The sequence below is a fragment of the Lissotriton vulgaris genome, chromosome 11 (assembly GCF_964263255.1).
Source record: "Lissotriton vulgaris chromosome 11, aLisVul1.2, whole genome shotgun sequence".
Classification (NCBI taxonomy): Eukaryota; Metazoa; Chordata; class Amphibia; order Caudata; family Salamandridae; genus Lissotriton; species Lissotriton vulgaris.
In genome coordinates, this window is record NC_141699.1 from 176,656,538 (window position 1) to 176,678,865 (window position 22,328).

At 45.7% G+C, this 22,328-nt stretch overlaps 1 protein-coding gene across 1 annotated transcript in view; it reads right to left on the reverse strand.

Annotated features, from left to right (window-relative positions):
* HECTD4 (HECT domain E3 ubiquitin protein ligase 4) overlaps positions 1–22,328 on the reverse strand; it is a 2,691,195-nt gene that overhangs the window by 1,666,290 nt on the left and 1,002,577 nt on the right. Inside the window, exon 40 of the mRNA XM_086943079.1 lies at positions 8,652–8,787. Coding sequence (XP_086799205.1) covers positions 8,652–8,787 — 136 coding nt within the window. The remainder of the gene's footprint in view (positions 1–8,651; positions 8,788–22,328) is intronic.

The following is a 22,328-nucleotide window of genomic DNA, read 5'->3' on the forward strand; positions in this document are numbered from 1 at the left end:
AACAGATTGACACCTCACCTAACTAAGCTAGTACATCCGGACCAATCTGGGTTCAAGCAGGTAGGAATATAGCCCTAAATCTAAGACGACTGCAGAATGTAGTAGGACGCAAGCACACGATTCAAGAGGAGGCCATTATACTATTGCTTGAAGCGCACATGGGTTTCGAAACAGTAGAGTGGCCTTTCCTTTTTGCCATTCTCACACATATGAGGTTCGGGCCTAAATTTTGCTCTTGGATAAAGCTATTGTATACAAAACCACTCACACACGAAGTAGCAAATAGACACATATCCAAGGAATTGCCTTTGGGACGTGGAACGAGGTCAGGCTGTCCACTTTCACCGCTCTTTTTTGCCCTTGTCCTGGAGCCTTTAGCTCCCTGGATAAGGAAAGTTCTGGTTATCTGTGGGCTCCGCTGGGCAGAAAATTGGGAAGATCGCATATCCCTATATGCGGATGACGTTCTGTTATATATGGCATCCCCCAAACACTCATTGCACAGACTCTTAAATGTATGTGAAACCTATGGGAGACACTCCGGATACACTATTAACTAGAGCAAAACTGTACTCTATGTCCTGAAGGGCCCACCGCTGACATTACCTGGGGATGTGAAGTGAAGGTAGCGGAAGATAGCTTCAAGTATCTGGGGATCCATATTACTTCGGACTCCGAAGATTTCATGACCATCAATCTTTTAGAGCCGCTGAAAAGATTGTGCAGAGATACCAAACATTGGCAATCCCTTCCATTGATGCTGCTAGAAAAAGCAGCACTTTTCAAAATGATGGCGCTTCCTAGATTCCTATACACTCTACACAACACCCCATTCCTGGTTCCCCATCATACTTTCGAGCAATAGAGGCGGAAGTAACCAAGCTCCTATGGAATGGGAAACTGGCCTGAATAGCTATGACTAAACTGGTCAAGAGTTAGTATGCTGGTGGCATTGTGCTCCCCAATATGGAATATGCTACTTACCAGTATGCATCTGTTCTTGGCGTAGAGGGCTGCAGAGTGGTACATTATGAATAGATCGCCATCTGGTGTTGGGCTCGGATGATTGCACTTTGTTTTTCTCTTGGAGAGTCTTTTGTTGTAGCTTGGTGACTCCTCCTTTGGTTGGTAGTGCGCATGGGCATCGGCTCCATCCTTAGATTGTTTTGCCATAGTAGGGTTAGATGGAGTAGTATGATAGAATACAGATAGAAATGCCCATGTAAGTGTATCTAAATAAGATATGGCTGGAACAGACACAGGTTTCCGGGGAGGCTGGGAGGGCATGTACCACTCTGCAGCCTATATGCCAAGAACAGATGCATACTGGTAAGTAGCATATTCCGTTCGAGGCATATGGGCTGCAGATGGTACATTATGAATAGACTATACAGCAGTTCTCTCCCTAGCGGTGGTCACCCGTGTCTGTTGCAACTGTCTGAAATAAAGTCTTTAATACAGCTTGTCCCACTCTAGCTTGTTGTGTTGTGTGCACATCTACACAATAGTGCTTTGTGAAGGTGTGCGGTGTAACCCAGGTAGCTGCTTTGCATATGTCATCTAGTGGAATGTTTCCCAAAAATGCCATAGATGCTCCTAGCTTACATGCAGAGTGAGCTCTAGGAGGAACAGTTAATGTCCTCTTTGCTTTTAAGTAGCATATTTGAATACATTTTACAATCCATCTGGCAATGCCCGCTTTAGAGATGGGATTGCCCTTATGTGTAGGAGAAAACGCTACAAATAGCTGATTTGTCTTTCTGAAAGTTTGTGTTCTTTCTATATAATACAAAATTGCCCTTCTGACATCCAATGTATGTAGGGCCCTTTCCGCTAGCGTCTGTGGTTTTGGAAAGAAGACCAGTAGTTCCACTGACTGATTGATGTGGAATGCAGAAATTACTTTTGGTAAGAATTTTGGGTTTGTTCTAAGAACCACTTTGTTTTGGTGTAACTGCATGAATGGTTCTTGAATCGTAAAAGCTTGTAACTCACTCACTCTTCTGAGTGACGTGATAGCTATGAGGAAGGCCACCTTCCATGTGAGGAATTGTATTTCACACCTATGCATAGGTTCAAATGGTGGTCCCATTAGTCTGGTAAGTACTATGTTGAGATTCCAGACTGGGGAAGGTGGCCGTCTTGGTGGAATGACTCTTTTGAGTCCCTCCATGAAAGCTTTAATTGCTGGTACTTTAAATAGGGAAAGATGTTGCCTGTTTTGTTTGTAGGTACGCCGCTATAGCTGCGAGATGAACCCTGATAGAGGTATATGCTAAGTTGCATTGCTGCAAGTGTAGTAAATAGCAAATGATTTGTTTAGTGGATGCGTCCCGGGGTTGATGTGATTACTGTTACAGTGTACAGCAAACCTCTTCCATTTTGCTGCATAGCATGCTCTGGTGGTAGGACGTCTTGCTTGTTTAATGATTTCCATACATTCTGGTGGTAAATCTAAATATCCAAACTCTATGACCTCAGGAGCCAGATCGCTAGGTTCAATTGTTTGGGATCTGGGTGCATTATTTCTCCATGGTTCTGTGTAAGGTGCATGGGTAATAATCTTAGCTTTTGATGTGGAACCTGTGAGAGTTGTAGTAGCGTGGTGAACCATGGCTGTCTTGCCCACGTGGGTGCCACTAGTATCATTGTCATTGAATGCTGTTGCAGTTTCCGAACCACTAACGGAATTAGTGGGAGAGGGGGAAAAGCGTAAGCAAATCTGTTGGACCAATTTATCCATAGTGCATTGCCCTGGGACCGGAGGTGTGGGTACCTGGATGCGAAGTTTTGGCATTTTGCGTTCTGATGATTGGCAAACAGATCTATCTCTGGTTGCCCCCATCTTTGGAAGAATGGCTGCAGTATCTGGTCGTGCAGCTCCCATTCGTGTACTTGTTCTGACTGTCTGCTTAGGATGTCTGCTATCTGATTTTGAACTCCTGGTAGGTGTTCTGCTAACAGATAGATCTTTTGAGGAATGGCCCATCTCCAAATGTCCTGTGCTAGTTTGGATAGTTGGAGAGAGTGTGTCCCCCCCTGTTTTTGAATATAATACATTGCAGTCATGTTGTCTGTTCTGATCAGGACTGCCTTGTTGGTTATTTGCATTTGGAAAGCTTTTAGTGCTAGAAATACTGCTAATAGTTCCAAGTAGTTGATGTGCAGTTTCTTTTGCTGCACACTCCACTTCCCCTGCACTGTGTATTTGTCCATATGCGCTCCCCATCCGGAGAGCGATGCGTCCGCTGTTAGTATCACTTGTGGAATCGGTTCTAGGAACGACCGTCCCTTGGAAGTGTTTGTTGTGTTCCACCACTTCAGAGAGCGATGCATACGGTCTGTAATCTGACCTTGATCCTGATTCCACTGTGCGCTAGACACTCCTGTAGTGGACGCATTTGTAGTCTGGCATGTGGTATTAGCAGTATGCAGGAGGACATCATGCCATCATGCCTAACAGCTGCATAAACAATCGTGCTGGTAGTGAGTGTTGTGGTTGAAATCTTTGTATTAACTTGATCATGGTGTGTATCCTGATTGGATTGGGGTGTGCTATGGCTCTTTCTGTGTCTATAGTAGCCCCTAGGTATTGTTGAATTTTGTTTGGTTGCAGGTGTGATTTTTTGTAGTTCACCGTAAACCCTAGGTGGTGCAGCAATTGAATGGTCTTCTGTGTGTTGTGAAGGCATTCTTCTTGTGACTTGGCTTTTATTAACCAATCGTCCAAGTAAAGGAAGACATGTATTTGTTGTCTTCTTAGGTGTGCTGCCACCACAGCTAGGCATTTATTGAACACTCTTGGTGCCGTTGTGACCCCGAACGGAAGGACTTTGAATTGATAATGTTGTCCTTCCACTACAAACCTTAGGTATTTCCTGTGGGCTTTGTGAATTGGGATATGAAAGTAAGCGTCTTTTAGATCCAGTGTAGAAAGAAAGTCCCCTTTCTTCAGTAAAGGAAGTACCTGTTGGAGCGTGACCACGTGGAAATGTTCCGAGTTTATGTATGCATTGAGAGGTCTTAGGTCTAAGATTGGTCTCAGAGACCCGTCTTTTTTGGGGATTAGGAAGTATAGAGAGTATACTCCTGTCCCTTGTTGATGTTTTGGAACCTTCTATATGGCATGCTTTTGTAGCAGTGATAGTACTTCTTCCTTTAACAATGTCAGATGATCTTGACTCATTGGACGCTGTTTGGGGGGGATGTTTGGTGGGGTAGCTGTGAGTTCTAGGCAATAACCATGTTGGATAATTTGTCTCACCCACTTGTCTGATGTGATGTTTTCCCAGACAGGTATGAACTGTGATAGACGTCCCCCGACCGGTGTTATGTGGTCTGGGGGAAGTTGTATTAAGTCACTGTTTTGGGGTTGGGGAGTTGCGGTTATTATTATTTCCGCGGCCTCTACCCTTGTTGTTGTTACCTCTGTAACTACCTCTTGAATTACCTTTGGGCGACGTAGGTGTAAAAGAGGTGGATTGCTGATTTGTTCCTGTATTTTTTTAGCCTCCTCTATAGGTGGATCTACGAAAGGAACCCCTTTGTGTTGGCTGTTGTAATGCTCCCATTGACTTAGCCGTTTCTGTATCCTTCTTCATCTTTTCTAAGGTCTCATCTGTGCTTGAGCCAAAAAGTGTTTTCTGATCAAAGGGTTGGTTCAATAGGGATGTTTGTACTTCTTGTTTGAACCCTGATACTCTAAGCCATGCATGTCTCCTTAACATGACACTGGTGTTGATAGATCTTGCTGCAGTGTCTGCTGCGTCTAGGGCGCACTTAATGGAAGTGTTAGTTATTATCTTTCCGTCCTGTATTAGCTGATCTGCTCTCTTTTGATGTTCTTTGGGGAGATGTGTGATGAGTTTTTCTAACTCATTATAATGTGCCCTGTCATAACGTATAAGTAGCGCTTGTGTATTGGCTATACGCCAGCTATTTGCCGCTTGTGATGCTACTCTTTTGCCTGATGCATCTATTAATTTTGACTCTTTATCGGGTTATGAGTTCGCTCTCTTGCGAGCGTTTGAAACTACAAGCGAGTCCAGAGGTACCTGTCCTTTGATAAATATTGGATCCTTTGGAGCCGCCTTATATTTCTTATCAATTCTTGGGTTTAACACCCTAGCCCTCACTGGGTCTTTGAATATTTCTGCTGTGTGACTGAGAAGACCCTTTAGCATAGGTAGAGTACCTGATGTTCTTTGTGCAGTAGGTAGTGTCTCTAATAGGAAATCCTCTACCTGAGGTTCTGTATCTAGATCTACCTTATGGTATTTCGCTGCCCTATTAATGAGCTGTACAAACCCCGTGTTATCATCAGGTGGTGAAGGCTTTGAGGGATATAACTCTGGGTCGTTGTCATCATCTGACCCTGCGTTATAATTTTCCCATGGGTCATCCTCATCTGGGATAGTGTCATCATCCCCTTGAGGTTCTCCCTCCCCTGTGTCACTGTCTACATCTGACTGAGGTGTAGATGGTCTTGGTGTAGAAGGTAGAGGAATATTTGGCATAGTGTGAGGAATAGGAGAAGAGGGTGTGACTTTAGGTCGAGGAGAAGTAGGAGGAGTTGTATTTGTCCCCAGTGTTCTCTTTTTAGAAGGAAGAGGTTTGTCTTCTAACTGTTCATTCTTCCTCTTCTTCGTCACTACTTTGCCAGTTTGTGGATCTATAAACAAAATCTTTTGTTTGGGATCTGTTTGCTGCTCCTGTATCGGTACCGAAGCCTTTGGTTCCGAAAAGTGCCTTTGTTTTCGATCGTCAATGTTCGGTGTTTTCGGCACCGAGTGTTTGCTCGATTCCGATTTTTTCGGTGTCGAGTGAGTCTTCGACGTCGAATCATGTTTTTGTTTCGACATGGAGTGCTTCGATGCCGAGCTTTCCCTTGCATGAAGCTTCGGCGTCGAAGTCTATGTCGACCGCTTCTAGGATCCGACATGGTGGGAGACCGAGAGTTTCGGTTTCAGTTTTGGTTTCGTTGCCGAGCCCGAAGGCGGGGGGGTCGGAAACTTTTTTCTGCGGTTTGACCGGGCTCGAAGGCGGGGTCGTTACCACACGGGGTCGTTTTTTTGGTAAGGGGACGTCGTCACTCACGTTTTGTTGCACGTCGAGTTCTTCGACATCCGACTCGTCCCCTTCCGACCCCGACTGATCTTCATGATCTTCTTCTTCATCAAGGTGCTGGTCCTCGAACAGCTCCGGGATCGCCTCCGACTGCATTCTGGAAACCTCGTGTCTTCGAGCTCGACGGTTTCTAATCGTCGACTTGGAGGAGAATGCTGCGCAGGCTTCGCAGTCCCTGGATTCGTGTTCAGGCGACAGGCAGAGGTTGCACACCTCGTGTAGGTCCTTGTGTGGGAACTTAGCACCACACGTTGGACATTTTTTAAATGGAGTCCTTTCCATGGACTCCGGGCTTGACCACGTCGAGAAAGGCCTCCTGTTCGTCGACGTAGATCAAAGTTTTTCTTCGATGTTGGAGTCGAAACGCGTCGGAATGGAAATGAAATCGCGTTCGATAACAATACCGTTGAATTGGAAAGGGAATACGCGCCGATAAATCACTTCTTTCCGAAGTCGATCTGGAGCGTCTCAATCCTCATCCGAACTCGATGGCGGAAAAAAACAATCTAAGGATAGAGCCGATGCCCATGCGCACTACCAACCAAAGGAGGAGTCACCAAGCTACAAAAGACTCTCCAAGAGAAAAACAAAGTGCAATCATCCGAGCCCAACACCAGATGGCGATCTATTCATAATGTTCCATCTGCAGCCCATATGCCTCGAACATAAAAGTTCTATTGGGCGTCCCAACTGACTGCGATCAATCATTGGCTCTATGCCTCCCACATGGACCCGGCTTACCAAATGGATAGACATGTCCTGGGAATAGAAGGGATCAACTGAGCTCTCTGTTATAACAAGAACCAGAAAACAGCCCTCATAGGGCCGACAGTCCATATATGGCACACAGCACTGAGAAAGCTAGGCTGGGACAGTAAGATAACTCAGGCAACCCCTCTTTGGGAGACCGGCAAGTTGGGCAAGCTGTGCAATAGCAAACGGTTTCAACAATGGGACACCATAGGAATATCAAGTGTTGGGAATTTCTGAGACAAGGGGAAGGTAATCTCATTTACTAAATGTCAAGATCAGTACGAGATGGCGGCACTGAAATGTTTCGCTATCTTCAGATCAAGCAGGCATTAGAAGCAATCATCCCACCTGACACTGTCCTCCCTGAGGCCTCTCCTCTGGAGGATAGATTCCCAACAGAGCACGGACAAAAAAGCCGCATACCAAACCTACCGAAAAATTATTAACAACCAACCTATCCCACACAGCTTCTCCGGGAAAAATGGCAGGCGAATGTGGGTGAATTGGATGAACGGACTGGCAGGAGGAGTTAGAGTCCCAGAGGGAGGTGACGATATCCTCAAAACTGTGTCTTGTGCAACTGAAAGTGCTCCACAGGATCTACTACACTAGGGTAACACTATGTCAGATAGGAAAGACTGATAGCCAACTCTGCTTGTGACAATGCAGTGCAGTAGGCACATTTTTTCACACGATGTAGGAATGTCCTGCAATAGCGGCGTACTGTGAGGCAGTCATGACCACAACAACAACGGTGAGTGAGGCCTCTGTACCACCAGAACCTAAGCAATGTCTTCTAAATATATGGGAGGCAACGGACCTGAATACTGCAGCACAAGCCTGGGCGACACTAGGTAGGACAATAGCCAAAATAAACTTCGCTAAATACTTCGGAGTGCGAAACACTCCCACTCCTAAAGAATGGTGTAACGACATGGTATGGCTATGGCGGACAAAAAGGCTGAATACATACATAGAGGATGCCCTAAAAAATGGGAACGGGTATGGGGAAAATGGAACACATTTAGAGGTGGCATATGTACTTTACCCCCGGCGGAATCCTCACTGGAGTACAGTTGACAAACCAAAAAGTGCCAATTATATAGAAACCAATAAGTATGTTCATGTAATAAAGATGTACGATCATGGAGGTAATTATGTACTGCAAGACTTGATGCATTATGTAAAGGTCTCAAAGGTTACAGAAGATATTGTTATAAGTCTTGTACCCAATAAAAAGAACTAAAAATAAATCAACACAACAAGTGGAGGAATAACATTAGAAAAATTTAAAATGTTTTTAAAATATACTTTGAGGCTAAACATATTGTATGCAACAGTTGGGTTTGATGAGGGGACATGGTTTCATTGGTTCACTGCAATGTTACAGTGGTTTCTGAAAAGCACCCTAAAAGCATCCATTTCAAGTTTATTTACAGTTTCAGCTCTCACTCAGATCTATGGGTGAGAAGTTTTACAAATATCAACAACAGACAAATAATGTGAGTACTATAACAAAGCATAACTATTCATGAAGATGCAAAGTGTACCACTAACAGTCAGTTTTGGTTACACACTTTTAAAATTGATGTCACCAATTTGAGAGCAGGGAAGTGTTCTGCTTAAGGACGGCCATGAAAGTTATTCAGCTTTAATCAATCACACATCTGCATTAAACCTTACATAAAGGACACAGACTGGAAAAAGCAATTACACCATATGTTTCTGAATACATAAAAATTAATGAAAGATAAAAGTGGTGGTTCTCTTACCTTCTCTGCAGTTGTTGTCCATATCTGAGCTGCGTTGGATTCTGGAGCCATTAGTAAGCTATGCAGCAAAGCTATCACTTCTGCTGCCATACTGTTTGCCACATGACCACTTATAAATGGGCGAACTGGATCAGTTCTGTGTAAGGACAGAATATTAATAACCTGCTCAGCAAGAAGGAAAAGTAATGATGCCTTAACAGTGGAAAATAAAACCAAACATTGCTTTCAGTTGTAAATTATACTGTCATTCCATACATGTTGTAAAATGCATTCCCTACCTCAGTAATACCAAATTAAAAAAAGGACAATCTTGTCAGAAGAAAAATAACTAAAATCAAAATTTGGACATATAAATATTCACTTCAGTACAGGAGAGCTCAGTGGTTAAGCTCCTAACTAATCAAACTCATCACAATAAATAAATAGAGGGCTACGTAGGTGCTGAATAATAACTATTACTGAAGTACCTTGAGACAATCCAGTTGGTCTTGTGTGATATATAAACAGTTATTATCATTATTATTATTATTACATAAATTGCTTTAATATTAGTTCTTGCCATGTCTCATCTACCAGGGAACTAATTCAGTACCAAGGTATACTGTAACCTTTCTGAAACAGTGTGTCTGTGAGAGTGGATACCAAAGTCTCTTCATTTAACTAATAGCTACAACTATAGAGAATGAATTGCAATGCATGAAATATATACACTTTACAATGGTTGAGGTGAACACTGATTAAAACAAAAATGGTTGAAAACCTCAACAGAATGTTCAGTTTTATCCAGACCTTTGCTCCAAAGCTCATGGTCCACAATAATAAAAATTGCAAATCCCTGGTTTGCAGATCTAGATGGCTAAGAGCCAGAGACTGAAAAACTAGCAGAGCTAAGGCACCTGCGGTGTCGGAGGACAATAGTGTGAGATTTTGTCCTGAGACAGCAGAGAATGAGTTATGTGCTAGACAGGCACCTATAAGTATTTTAAGATTCAATATGTTTTTTTTGGTTATTAGTGTAACGTCACAACGTGAACATAACCAGCTTCAAAACTCCATGTATACTGCTTCTTTAAGCAGCTGAAGATCATCCCCTGCCTTGGATATGAAAATGGACCCCCAGCAAAGAAGCCCTATAAAGACTCCCGCATGGATAACTGCCCAAAAGTTCCTTATCTTCAGGCAGAATCACAGAGTTTGCGTTAGTGTACCCCTTTCTTCATACTCTATGCCATCTCTGAAAATCAGATGTGACCAAGTTGAGCAGTGGTGGGTACTTAGCAGCAAGCAGTCTCTTTTGTCAGTGGTAATATTTATCCCTAAATACCTGATCGAACCAGTGGCCCATCTAAATGGCATCTCACTACACAACCTGCAAAATACTATGGGGATGAGTTAAGGGCCTCAAATTTTGCTAGACTTCTGTTGTATCCAAAGAAGATATTACAGAAGACACCTTGGATCATCCAGCAGTGTAGCGAGGGAGGTGGTTGGCTCAAAGATTGAGATATCAGCACAATTGGTAGGTTGAATTGATTCTGCACCTAGTCACATATTCCAGTATCCCACGATTGATCCTTAACTTTTGTGCAACTGGTTCAAGGTATAGAGCAAAGAGTAAGGGAGACTGCCTCACTCTCCTCTCAATTACATCAGAGTCTTTGGCACTTAGGCAAGACCTTTCATTAGCACTGCATTCTCTGCAAAGACCATATTCAGAAAGACTGTCCAAAAGCCAGTCTCTCACTGTTTTCCTAAGATAACATTAGGCTACCCTATTACAATCTTTTTGGCACCCAGGAAAAAGTGATCTGTTTTTCTTTTGATCCTTTGCATTTTTCAAATAAGTCCCTTTCGTAGTGTTGCCGCTGACTCAACAGCCCTCTATAAACCCAGATCAGTATTGATTTAACTGTGCTAGCACTGCACTAAATCTATTTGCCAGGGTCTTAGCATAACTTTTCATACTAGTATTGACAAGTGAAATAGGTCTGACTCTGTATGCCCTTTTCTCCTTGCACTTGTCTAGCTTGAATGACCGATTTTTAATTATTTCATGTTAGGAGTTATCCTTGCAATCAAGGCAAACATGTTGAAGGGTCTTACCATTAAATCCAACATTCCAAGCCACAACGTTTTATAAAACTGTTGTGCATATCTGTTGGGGCTTGTGCGTTTTGAGAATATGCCTTAGTAAAATCATTCTATGTAGTCTGGTGTAAGCTTGTCTAAGTTAGATATTCCGCTATCTGGTCGGGCCAAGGATGTATAGAGTTGCTGATGGCATTGGGCGAACCAGTCTGTGATCTCCACGTTAGTCACTATTTGGATTTCTCTCTCATCCAGTTATAGACTGTTAATATGATGTTGTACCAACTTCATCCTCAGCATAGATGCCAACAACCATCAGGCTTTGTTGTTCTTTTTACAGAATCAATGCCCTAGCTTAACCAAGGAGTATTCTGTGTTTTTCATATCAAGTAGACTAAGTTGGCATTGTAGGCTTAGTAACTTGCACCACAGTCCTTGCAACTTGCTTTTTTGTGTGTACGTCTCTTGCCACCTTCAGGTCTCCCATGACTGTAGCCCTCGTAGCGCCCTAACAGACCCGAGTCAGCTACTTTCTGCTATGATACATACTTTAACTACTGCTTTCAATCCATCCCAGGTTCTACCTATGTCAATGTCACCCATATTATTGGATTTTAGATAGTCCATAACTGAGTCGCCAAGAAAGATGTCATTCATGCTCTAGGACTGAATCCCCTATTTTAACCAGCTTATTACTGGGGCATGGTATGGCAAAGCGATGAACCCAAGTTCTACCTTTTCAGTCTAATGTAAGAATGTGTGGCTGAGTAATATACCTTGTCTATTCTTGCATAATATTTGCGAGCAGATGAATAATGCAAGTAGTCTATTTGGGTAGGATAGTAGGTTCATCATATGTCTATGAGGCCTACCTCCTTCAGACATTTTGACACTTCTTCTGGACAGCTTTTATTGATCATCCATATCTCTGACACAGCTTGTCTAATTTCCAGTTGCAAGTACCAGTCACCCCCTATTAGCAGCTGCTCTACAGTCAATGACATTAGATGATTGTAGAAATGTTCATCTCATAAAGTGCTTGTGTTCCAAGTTGGGTGTGTAAACTTAAGCTATATAAACTATCCTGCCCCTTAGGTATCCATTCAGTAAAAGCCAGCAACCCTCCTTATACAGGTACGTTGTTTCCAGCCAGAACGCCTAAATGGGGCAAAGAGGATTCCTCACCACCACCATCATAGTCTTAGATGAAGCAAAACAGTGCAAAGGCAACAAGCTTTAAAGTAGTCTCCAAGTGCCTTTTCTCAGGAGAGGTGCCACTTTGAGTAAGACATGTCTCCCTTTTGTTGTTTAAGAGTGCGTAAGGCCATTAAGTGTTCAGCTGGGACATTTAATCCTTAAAAGGTTAAATGAAATAATCGACAAGCTCCTAGCCACTGGTGTTACATTGTGTCCGCTGTGGTATTTGCGACCCCAGTCCCTGGAGATCAGTTGGTACCCCATCCCGAACATTAACCTTTTGTAAGCTGCAGCTCTTTATGAAACTCTTCTCCATCCCAAACGCTTCCAGAGGAAAAGCTCAAAGAAAATAAATAACAATAAGCAAACCATTCCCTTATCTGGATAATCCAGGGACAAAACAGTTGGTATAAATAGACGATCCCACAGTCTCCTTCCAGACTAAAGCAGCCCCAGACCTTAAAAGCTCACTGCTAAATTGTGATCTGTCAAACAGGGGCCATCTTCTCTGTCTCCATCTTCTGCCAAGGTGTCCTACTGTCTCAAACATCCATTGCTGGGTAGGCTCAACCACCCTAGACATCCAAACAACTACCTTCTATTAAGATTGAGCTGCCTCTGAACAAGGTCTAGCACTCCTTTTCCTCTAAGCTTTTGCTAGTCTTCCTTGGTGTGCTATCTGCACCCCTGGTTTTCTGCACATCTGTCTCTGACATATCACCAGCTTTAATTATTTCTTTGGATTTCCCAGTGGATTTCCTCTAGTATCGCTGTCCACATCATTCAAAGATAGGATGAAAGGGATGATCCCATCAATAGAGGGTCTGGTTGGTTCTGAGCAAATCTGTGATGGGAAGGAAGGCCCTCATTTTGTAATATTAGTGCCAACGGGTCCTGGTAAAGGTGGCACACATTCCCTTGAGCTCGACAGCTTCCATCTTTCTAGCAGCCTCCATTATCTACTCTTTCAGTTTGAATAGTGGACATGCGCAAGTATGTCCTGGGCATGTGTACCTTTGTCTCTTGCTGGTGTTCTGTGTCCCCTGTAGAGTTTGATCTCTATGCTGTGTCCTGCCTTTAGCCAAATAGGCATTTCACAGATGCATCAACTGAGGAACCTGCTGCACATCTGCTGTGGATGTTACTATCACAATAATAGGGCAACCCAATTTTCCCTCAGGAAATGGATATAGACCATGTCATTTGCAAACAGAATTATTGAAGGAATTATAACAAAAAATATATATCCTGTACTATTTTGATATCACGTGGCAAAAAGCACAAAACAGTGTAACCTTGAAATTTAGATATCACATCAATGAACAAGTAACTTACCTTTGGTAACGCATTATCTGATAGGGAATTCTAGCTGCATATCCCTTACCATTGATTTAGGAAGTCTTGCAGGACCGAGCAGGCAAAATGCTCCTGCAGACCTGACCATCCAGTCAATAGTGCTTTGCAAATGTGTGCAAGGATGCCCACTTTGCTGCCTGACAGATATCCTGGACTGAGACACCCTGAACTAAGGTCATAATAGGAGCCTTTGCCTTGGTGGAATGGGTCCTTAATCCCTCGGGGGGCTGTTTCTTAGCCAGAGCATAGCAGATCTTAATGCAGAAATGACCCAGCAAGAAATTATCCTTTTCTGCTCTGCCCTTCCCTGCTCCCACGTACCCCACAGAGGATTGGCAGTCCACCCGGAAGTCTGTTGTGCGGTCAAGGTAGAACGACAATGCTCTTTTTGGGTCCAGTCGGTGGAGACGCTCCTCTTCCTTAGAGGGATGCGGAGGAGCAAAGAAGGTGGGCAATGTGATGGACTGATCAAGATGGAATCTGGTCACAACCTTTGGCAAAAATGAAACCCGGGTGCGAAGCACCACTTTGTCAGGAAAGAACATTAAAAAGGGAGGCAAGCAAGATCACGCCTGCAACTTACCCTTGGGCCGAAGTAATCGCCATTAAGAAGGCGGTTTTGATAGTCAACAGCCGGAGGGGACAATTATGTAAGGGCTCAGAAGGAGACCACATCTGGTAGGTGAGGACCAAATTAAGGTCCTACTGTGGCATGACAAAGGGAGTGGGTGGAAACAAGTAAGCCAGCCCTTTCAGAAATCTGTGTACAATAGGAGAGTTAAATAGAGAGGCTGGTGTGACAGCAGCAAAAAGGCAGACAGAGAAGAGAGATAAACCCTGAGAGTTCTCAAAGCAGAGCCCTGTTGAACAAGGGTTAAAATGAATAGAAGGACAGTAGAAAGAGAAGCAGAAAGAGGGTTAATAGACCTTTCTATATAGTAAAATACAAATTTCTGCCAACTGGAGGCATATACCGTCTTAGTGGAGGGCGGCCAGAATAACATTACAAATTTCTGGAGGAAGGTCAAAAGGGATCAACTGCTGCGGCTCAATCTTCATACATGGAGGAGCAGAGTTGACAGGTTCAGGTGGAGGACCCGGCAGAAGATCCTTCCAAGGGGGCAGCCTGAACATAGGATCTGTCAGATTCCATCCAGGTGTTGAAAGAGACTGTAAAAGATCTACAGTGACGCCTGCTCGACTGCAGTTGGACCGGTAGCAGACCCCTTTCAGTATCCCACCCAGAATCAATAGTTGTGATGGATGCAAAGTTACTGGGTTGGGGGGGAAGGTTCCCCCCCAGAGTCGGAGGACTCTGGTTTCTGGCAGAGACTCGCTTCCACATCATCTTGTTGAAGTTGAGTGATTTGCTTGGAACTGAAGACATTCCTCCCTTCCATCAAAGTGAGAAGAGTATAGGTACTCAAGGACAAGACAACCGCCATGTGGTGCTCCAACAAACAAGGTGGGGTGCAGTAATGAACCCTGTGCCAGGAAGCTCCATGTCTCTGGAAGTGGCTGAATGCTCTGGGCATTTTCCTGGTCATAGAAGACCTGGCAGGATCTGTAAACGCGAGGGTGGACTAAACCAGCCGACGTTGCGTAGCAGATTATGAATGGCATTTACACTCCGAGGTGGCACAGAGAGTCTTCCATCAATGGGGAGAACCCTGTATTGATCCATTCATCACCTCAGAAAGCGTGAAGTTTCACAACTTTTGCGTGTTGGCGTTCCCAAGACAGTCTTCTTACGGAGACGCCCTCCGCCTACATTGGGGTATGGTACTCCTATATGCCTATCTGCACCTGCCTTTCCTGCCCTGAGTACTCCAGAAGAACAAGAGAGTCCGGGCCCAATTCATCCTAGTAGCTCCTGGCTGGACAAGGAGAGTGTGGGACCAGGAACTTCTGGCTATGAGCATCTGTCGTCCAAACTAACTGCCTCTTCGGGAGCATCTCTTGTTGCAGCAGCAGCACAAGAACCTACACAGAGTCTGCACAATGTACACATCCATGCTTGAAGATCGAGTGGCAGCAGCTGAAACATACAATCTCCGTCCTGAAGTGGTTGGTGTAATCCGAGCGGCTAGATACCGTCCTTATAAAACTGTCTATGTAGGTCGCTGCTGGAGGAAGTTTCTGGTGTGATGTTCCCATCAAATTCAACCCTTACAAGTTTCCCTTTCTGCTGTTCTCTTGTTTTGTTGGTCGTTGACCAAGCAAAGCCTTGCTGTGGCCACAGTTACAGGTTACGGATTAGCCATTTCAGCCTTTCTACATTTACCAGGTCAACTGTCTATCTTCATATCCCTTGAAGGGGTTGACACGTTTCCACCTATTCCATTTTTAATGCTACAATAAGTTCTGAACCTGGTCTTGACTTGCCCTGTGGAGTGGTGTGGCTCACTGGTTAGAGGTGGCAGACCCGTAAGCAGAGAACGGCCCGGGACCAGGGTTCAATCCCCGACGCGGCAGGGTCGTGGACCAAGGTCAAACGGACTTGATCATTCTCGCCTCGGTGGCAACTCTAACCAGGGAACACACTCGGCAACTCTGGGCATTAAACTTGCCTCATCTCTACAACGGCCCCCCACAGACGCCGGGGATGCCTGGTTTCACCTTGGAGATACCCAGAAAGGGACCATCTCACAGGGAAAACCAGGACGGGTTCCCCAGGGGTCTTCAGCGCCAGGATACTCCTTGGAGTCACAGCGGGCTTTACAAGTACACCCACATGTACATTTACATTTTGTGAGGTTGCCTTTCGAGCCTATGTATAGTTATTTGCGATTTCTTGATCTTAGAACGTTGTTCCTCGTCTTCATTGCCTCAGCAAGGTGAGTGCGTGAACTTCATGCTTTATAAGTAATGCTTCCACATGTACTTCCCTTTCCGGACAATTTGATCCTTCGTACGAAGGCAGCATTCCTTGCCAAGGTTTTTACGCCCTTTGAGGAAGGAAGGGCAGTCCATTACTTTGTCTTCTTTCAATACACCACCACCTCAGGAGATAGAACGGTTATATTGCCTCGATCCCAAAAGGGCCTAGATATTGGGAGGACAAGAGGATTCAAACAATGTAAACTTTTCATCAGGTTCTCCGAGACTGAAAAAGGCAAAGTAGTACAGAATAGGTTCATCTCCAGATGAATTATATTATGAATCGAAATCTGTTTTGGGATGGTCAGACAACAGCCCCCTGAGTGCTTTTGTGCTCACTCTGTCAGAACAGAGGGTTTGACTATGGAGCTAGCAACGTGGTGTGGCAGTCAGACATCTGTCAAGCTGCTACATGGGCGACCCTCTATATGGTCATTGTGATGATTGTAGTGTATTATATAGTGCAATTTGTATGACCTTCCCAAGTAATACACTTGCAAAACAATCTTGGGTCCAGTCACTCATTTGTAAAACCTTTAGTTCAACCCTGTGTATCTGTGGCTTCGGGCAGCAAGGCTTTAACAAAGGAACTAATGTAAAGCATTTAGAAGCACCAAACAAAAAAAAAAGAAATGTCACACAACATGAAAGAAATCCAACACCCATTTAGAAAAATAGATAGGTATTTTTTATAAATTTGTAGACACCAAGATGAGCAAAATCCACCGGAAGGTTCCAGAGATTAGATTTTCAAACAAAACGTAGATCTCAGCTTTTTAGTCCAAAACACGAACAAGCAACTTTTAGAAACTTTTAAAATGTTTGAAAAAGTTGTTTGGCTACTCTGGCCCAAGTGGGGCACCCAATTCTGATAAGGTCAGAGAAGGTACTAAGCAGTATTTGGAGAGTTTACTGGTCACCAAAGCAGTCTTAAGTTCAGTTCCACACTTTACATCAAGACTGCCAAAGACTTTAACTGAGTGGTCCTGATGCTGTGTATGCAGAATGCTGATGGTGCTGTAAGATGATCTGGATTCTGTGTGGTCGATGGGGGTATCCCTGTGGTTATTCCTTTGTCCATAGGTTAGGTGGGGTGACTTTGGCCACAAGGGTCTGTGTCCCTCGAAGTCCTCTTTGAGCCAGTATAAGGTCAGTTGTGCTGGACTACTGATCTCCGTACACAGTGTGTTCATTGGTAGCCTTTGGTCAAGGCTGATGTCCCTCTTGGGCAACCAACCTGAACTCAGACGACACTCCCGGGTCGAGCAGACTAGAGGAAAACTTTTGTTCGAAAAGGATGCCCAGCGGCGGTCAGTAGCAATATGCAGAAAGGGGCTACCAGCTTGCCTGAATAAGCTTCTTCAGCTCTGTTGGCCCTGGTGCTGGTTCCATGGGGGAAAGCTGACTGACCTTTGGAGTCGCTTCTTTGGTCTGTGGCTCAGGTGCGACTTTTCCACTAGCCAGGAGCCACAGGGACAGTCCTTTCTTCGCTAGCCCAAGGTACTGCAGGTGCAGTCCAGCAGACACTGCAGCCTCTCTTGCCAGGTCCAGGGGTTAGCAGGCAGTCTTTCTTCAGTCAATTCTCCAGTTCTTGTGTGAACTGAGGTTCAGGATGCCAAGGGTGACATATTAATGCCCAGAAGGTGTCCAGGGGGATGATGTGATCAATAGCCAATGGGCTACCAGGATCCCTCATGACCTGTGATGACTTCTGGCTATGTGTGCTATCTAGCAATCCCAGGTTGCACTATTCTGCCTACTCAAAGATGTCTGAACCCTCCATTGGTTGGCAGGAGCTTGGTAGCCCACCCTAGAGGTGTGGCTACCTGTGGGGTACACGCCCATGGGAAAAATGGTTTTGGCATTGGACTCCCCTGCCTACCTGAACAGAGGGGCAACCCCTCAGGAGCGTGATCGCCATTAGCCCACCAAAGGCGACTTCGCCTTTGAAGCACACCTTTTAGGCCAACATCGTGCGTGGTTTCCTGCAAGTGGGAGGTAACACCACTCCCTGTAGCAGGCTTCTACTGTTCCCGAGCATGGAAGTCGTTCACACAACTCTCCAAGAGGGCAAAAGGCAATCTGGTGGCCATCAACTGTCCGAGGCCGCTGGACAAACTTGGCAACAAATTGGCAACTTTCTTACAGTTGCTTTTTTCTTTAAACTTAATATATAAGCTCCCTGCCTCAGCGCTCCATGGGCCTTCTTGAGGGGAGACCTACATATATTGTTAGGGGAAGTGGCAAAGTTGAACTAGCAGTTTTAAACTGCTCTTCCAGGCTGCAGTGGCAGGCTGGGAGCCATTTTGTATTTTGTCTTACACAAGGCAAAACCAAAGGGGATGATGGACGGAGTGTTGAACATTGCAAGCACTCACCCCCAGTCAACTGATCTGGGTTAAATCCATCATGATTCTTTAGCTCACTCCGCCACCCCAGTTCAGACATGGCCATATGCGAAACAGTCTGACCCTGTGACTCATGGGAACAGTCCAGCCCGAACTGGCAAGCCATGTCTTCCCTGGACCGGAAACAAGCATCCTGGGACTGGTTTCTGGATAATCATCCGTAATCAGCCGGGCTAGCTTGAATTCAGTGGCAAAGTAAGCAAGGGACCCACGTCTGGGCATACTCTGCCAACTTAAGGCGAACAAAGCAAAACCAAAGGGGATAATGGATGAAGTATTGAACATTGCAAACACTCACCCCCAGGTTAACTGATCTAGGTTTAATCCATCATCATTCTATAGCTAACTCGCCACCCCAGTTCAGACATGGCCATATGCAAATCAGTCTGACCCTGAGCCTCATAGGAACAGTCCAGCCCGAACTGCCAAGCCATGTCTTCCCTGGACTGGAAACAAGCATCCTGGGACGGGTTTCTGGCAAATGAGCCGTCATCAGCCAGGCTAGCTTGAAACCAGTGACAAAGTGAACAAGGGACCCACGTCTGGGTATACCCTGCCAACTTAAGGCGAACAAAGCAAAACCAAAGGGTATGATGGACGGAGGGTTGAACATTGCAAGAACTTACCCCCAGTCAACTGATCTGGGTTTAATCCATCATCATTCTTTAGCTCACTCTGCCACCCCAGTTCAGACATGGCCATATGCAAATCAGTCTGACCCTGTGCCTAATGGGAACAGTCCAGCCCGCACGAGTGGTATTGGTAGAAGGGCATACAGGAGGTTGGAACTCCACTCGAGATTAAAAGAGTCCCTGAACAAGAGTCGCCTTGGAAACTCTAGTGCGAAAAACATTGCCCATTCTTGGTAGTGGCGAACAGATTTACTTAAGGCTCTTCAAACTGCTGAAAGAGTCCTGGCACTACTGCCGGAAAGACATGCTTTTCATGATCTGCTAGGGATCTTCAGCTGAGCTTGTCCGTCCTGCCATGTCAAGTGGCGCAGAGGCTCTTGTTTAAGGGTCCATGACCCGCCCTGCCCTGTTTTTTTGTGGTACCAGATGGCAGTGGTGTTGTCTGAAAACCTATACTAGACTTTCCTCGATTGAGTGAAGAAAGGCCTTCAATGCCAAGCAAATCACTTGAAGCTCCAACAGGTTCATATGGAGCTCGGACTCCACCGTAGACCAGAATCCTCTGGTTTCCACCTCCCCCAGATGGCTGCCACATCCATGAGTGACTTATCTATTAAAATAATCAACTCTTGTTGGAGAAGGGAGAGGGGTCTGCCTTTGACCCAATTGGGGTTCGTCAGCCACCACTCCAGATCTTTTGCCGTTCCATCTGAGATCTAGACCATGTAGGAGAAATTCCCCTGATACAGTGCCCATGGAGACTTCAGGTCCCACCGCAAAGCCTGCATATGCCAATGGGCATGAGGCACAAGCAGTATGCAGGCGCCATGTGGCCTAACAACTTCAGAGTGTTTCTCACCAAAATCTAGGATAGAGGCTGAAACATCGGTATCATAAGCTTGAAAATCCTAGGCTCGCTGCATGGGAGAATAAGCAAGAAACTGCACTGTGTCCAGAATAGCTCCAATGAAAGGGGGTGTCTGCGAGGGAGTCAGGTGGGACTACGGCACATGGAGAGTGATGCCCAGCGAGTGCCAACGGTTGGCTGTAGTCTGGAGGTGGGAGACAACTGCTTGGGGCGAGCTCGCCTTCCACAGCCAATCGTCAAAGTAGGGCAGGACTGGAACCCGCAACCTCCATAGGTGAGCTACAATCAACGCCATCACTTTCATGAACACCCAAGGGACTGTGGCATGGTAAGGGTGAAGGGGAGCCCAGCAAATTGAAAGTTCAATTGGCCTACCATGAATCGCAGGTAACGTCTGTGGGTAGGCAGGACGGGGTTGTGCAAACATGCATCCTGCAAATCCAACATTACCAACCAGTCTCTTCAATGGCTCCCATGGCAAAGAGCAGCAACACTTCCTTTATGGAGCAAGGAGAGGATGCCCTTTGTCAGACAGTCGTTAGAGGGTGGGGGGTAATCACAAGAGGGAGGGAGTAGCCCATTTGGACTATTTGCAAAATCCAATGACCTGATGTTACATTTTGCCAGAGGTGATGGTGTATCTTGCCTCCCACTGGATGTCCATGAGAGTTGAAGGGTAAACTAAAGGGATTTGGAAGCTGTAGCTGCTCGGAGTGGGGGGTGGTGGAAGGGACTGACTCGACCTCTGGCTGCCTGTCCAACATGCTTTATGGGACATGTGTCCTCAGCCACGAAAAGGCAGCGAAGGCTGGTGACTGGGAGGGTATGGACGTGATTCAATCCCCTTCGGTGGCTGCGAAAGGGGCGGAAGGCGGACTGGGGACAACGAGGGCCATAGGCAAGCCCAAGGACCTGGCCGTAGATCTGCTGTCTTTAAGGAGCTCCAACGCTGAGCCCACCTGCTCTATGAAAAGGAGAGAACCATCAAAGGACATGTCCATAAGAGAGGCTCAAAATAGTTGTCAGGCATGGTGCTGCAGGGCCACCGATGATGAAATTCCTCTACCAAGCAAGTCTGTCATGTCCAGTCCACATCGTATGGTGAACTTTGCTGCGTCTCTCCTGTCAGCAATAGCTTGGGAGAGTATGGCTCGGGCCTTCTCCAAGACCATGGAAGTTGTTGTCAATTTCACTTGACATTATCATCTGAGTGGGAGGAACCTCCTGTCGTGACCGGTAACAAGTCGAACGCAATGCGGGAGAGCTCTCAAACAGGGGCACAATAGTCTGCTGAGGTCCTTGATTTTTAAACCACACTCCGAAGATAATCTCCTTTCGGTTAAGGTAATTTCCTTTGCTAAAATCCCCATTGCACTCTCCAGCATGCTAGCAATGGTGGTGGTTTGACCAGCAGGCAATCCAGAAATCCCTGCATGCTCCTTTTCGCTTGCCTATTTTTAGAGTAAATCAAGTTGCTCACCAGTAAAATAACAGTGGGTGAACGGGCCCAGCCCAGCCTAGTCTGGCCTTGAACAGGCACAGACGGGCAAGAGCAGCAGCACTTGAGGCACCCACACTGCGGGATGCCTCAGCCCGATTTATGGTGCTCCAGCGTCAGAAAGCAAACACTGCAGCCGGGGTTGCTGAGGGATGTACTTCCCTACCCCAGCGGCCTCCAGTATCCTCCGATAAGCAGCGGCAGCAAGGGCAGCAGCATTTGAAACACCACCGGCAGTAGTACACAAGCTGGAGAGGTTGAGAAGAACAAGAGGTTTCAGCCCACATGGAGGTTTGGTCAGTGCCAGCCCAGCGCCTGCTGGGCTCCCTCAGGACCCCAGGTCTGGGGCCACACGTACTTCTGTGCCATACGTAAGCGCTTTCCAGGTCTGGCCTTCACTGAGGGCCTGGCGGTACCCTCCTCCTCAGGCCCCAAAGCCCTTAAGCGCCGCTATCCTGTTGCGCTAGTGAAAACTCTCAAAAGAGTCAACAAAAGGTTGCAAAAAGCCAGTCAAAAAATTACTTGGGGTAGCTCAGACCATATCATCGCGATCTGGGGCAGAAAGTAAAGAAGACGCGTCAGTCTGCCAGGGTGGTGCCTATATAGGTAATGCACATATCACTGCAGACATAAGCTACCAGTATGCAAGGATCCTAGTCAAAAATCTTCCAGATCAAGCCTGATGCCTGATGATAATCTGAGGTAACGAATCTGTGGCTAGAAGTCTCTATCAGATAGCTACAACTTCCA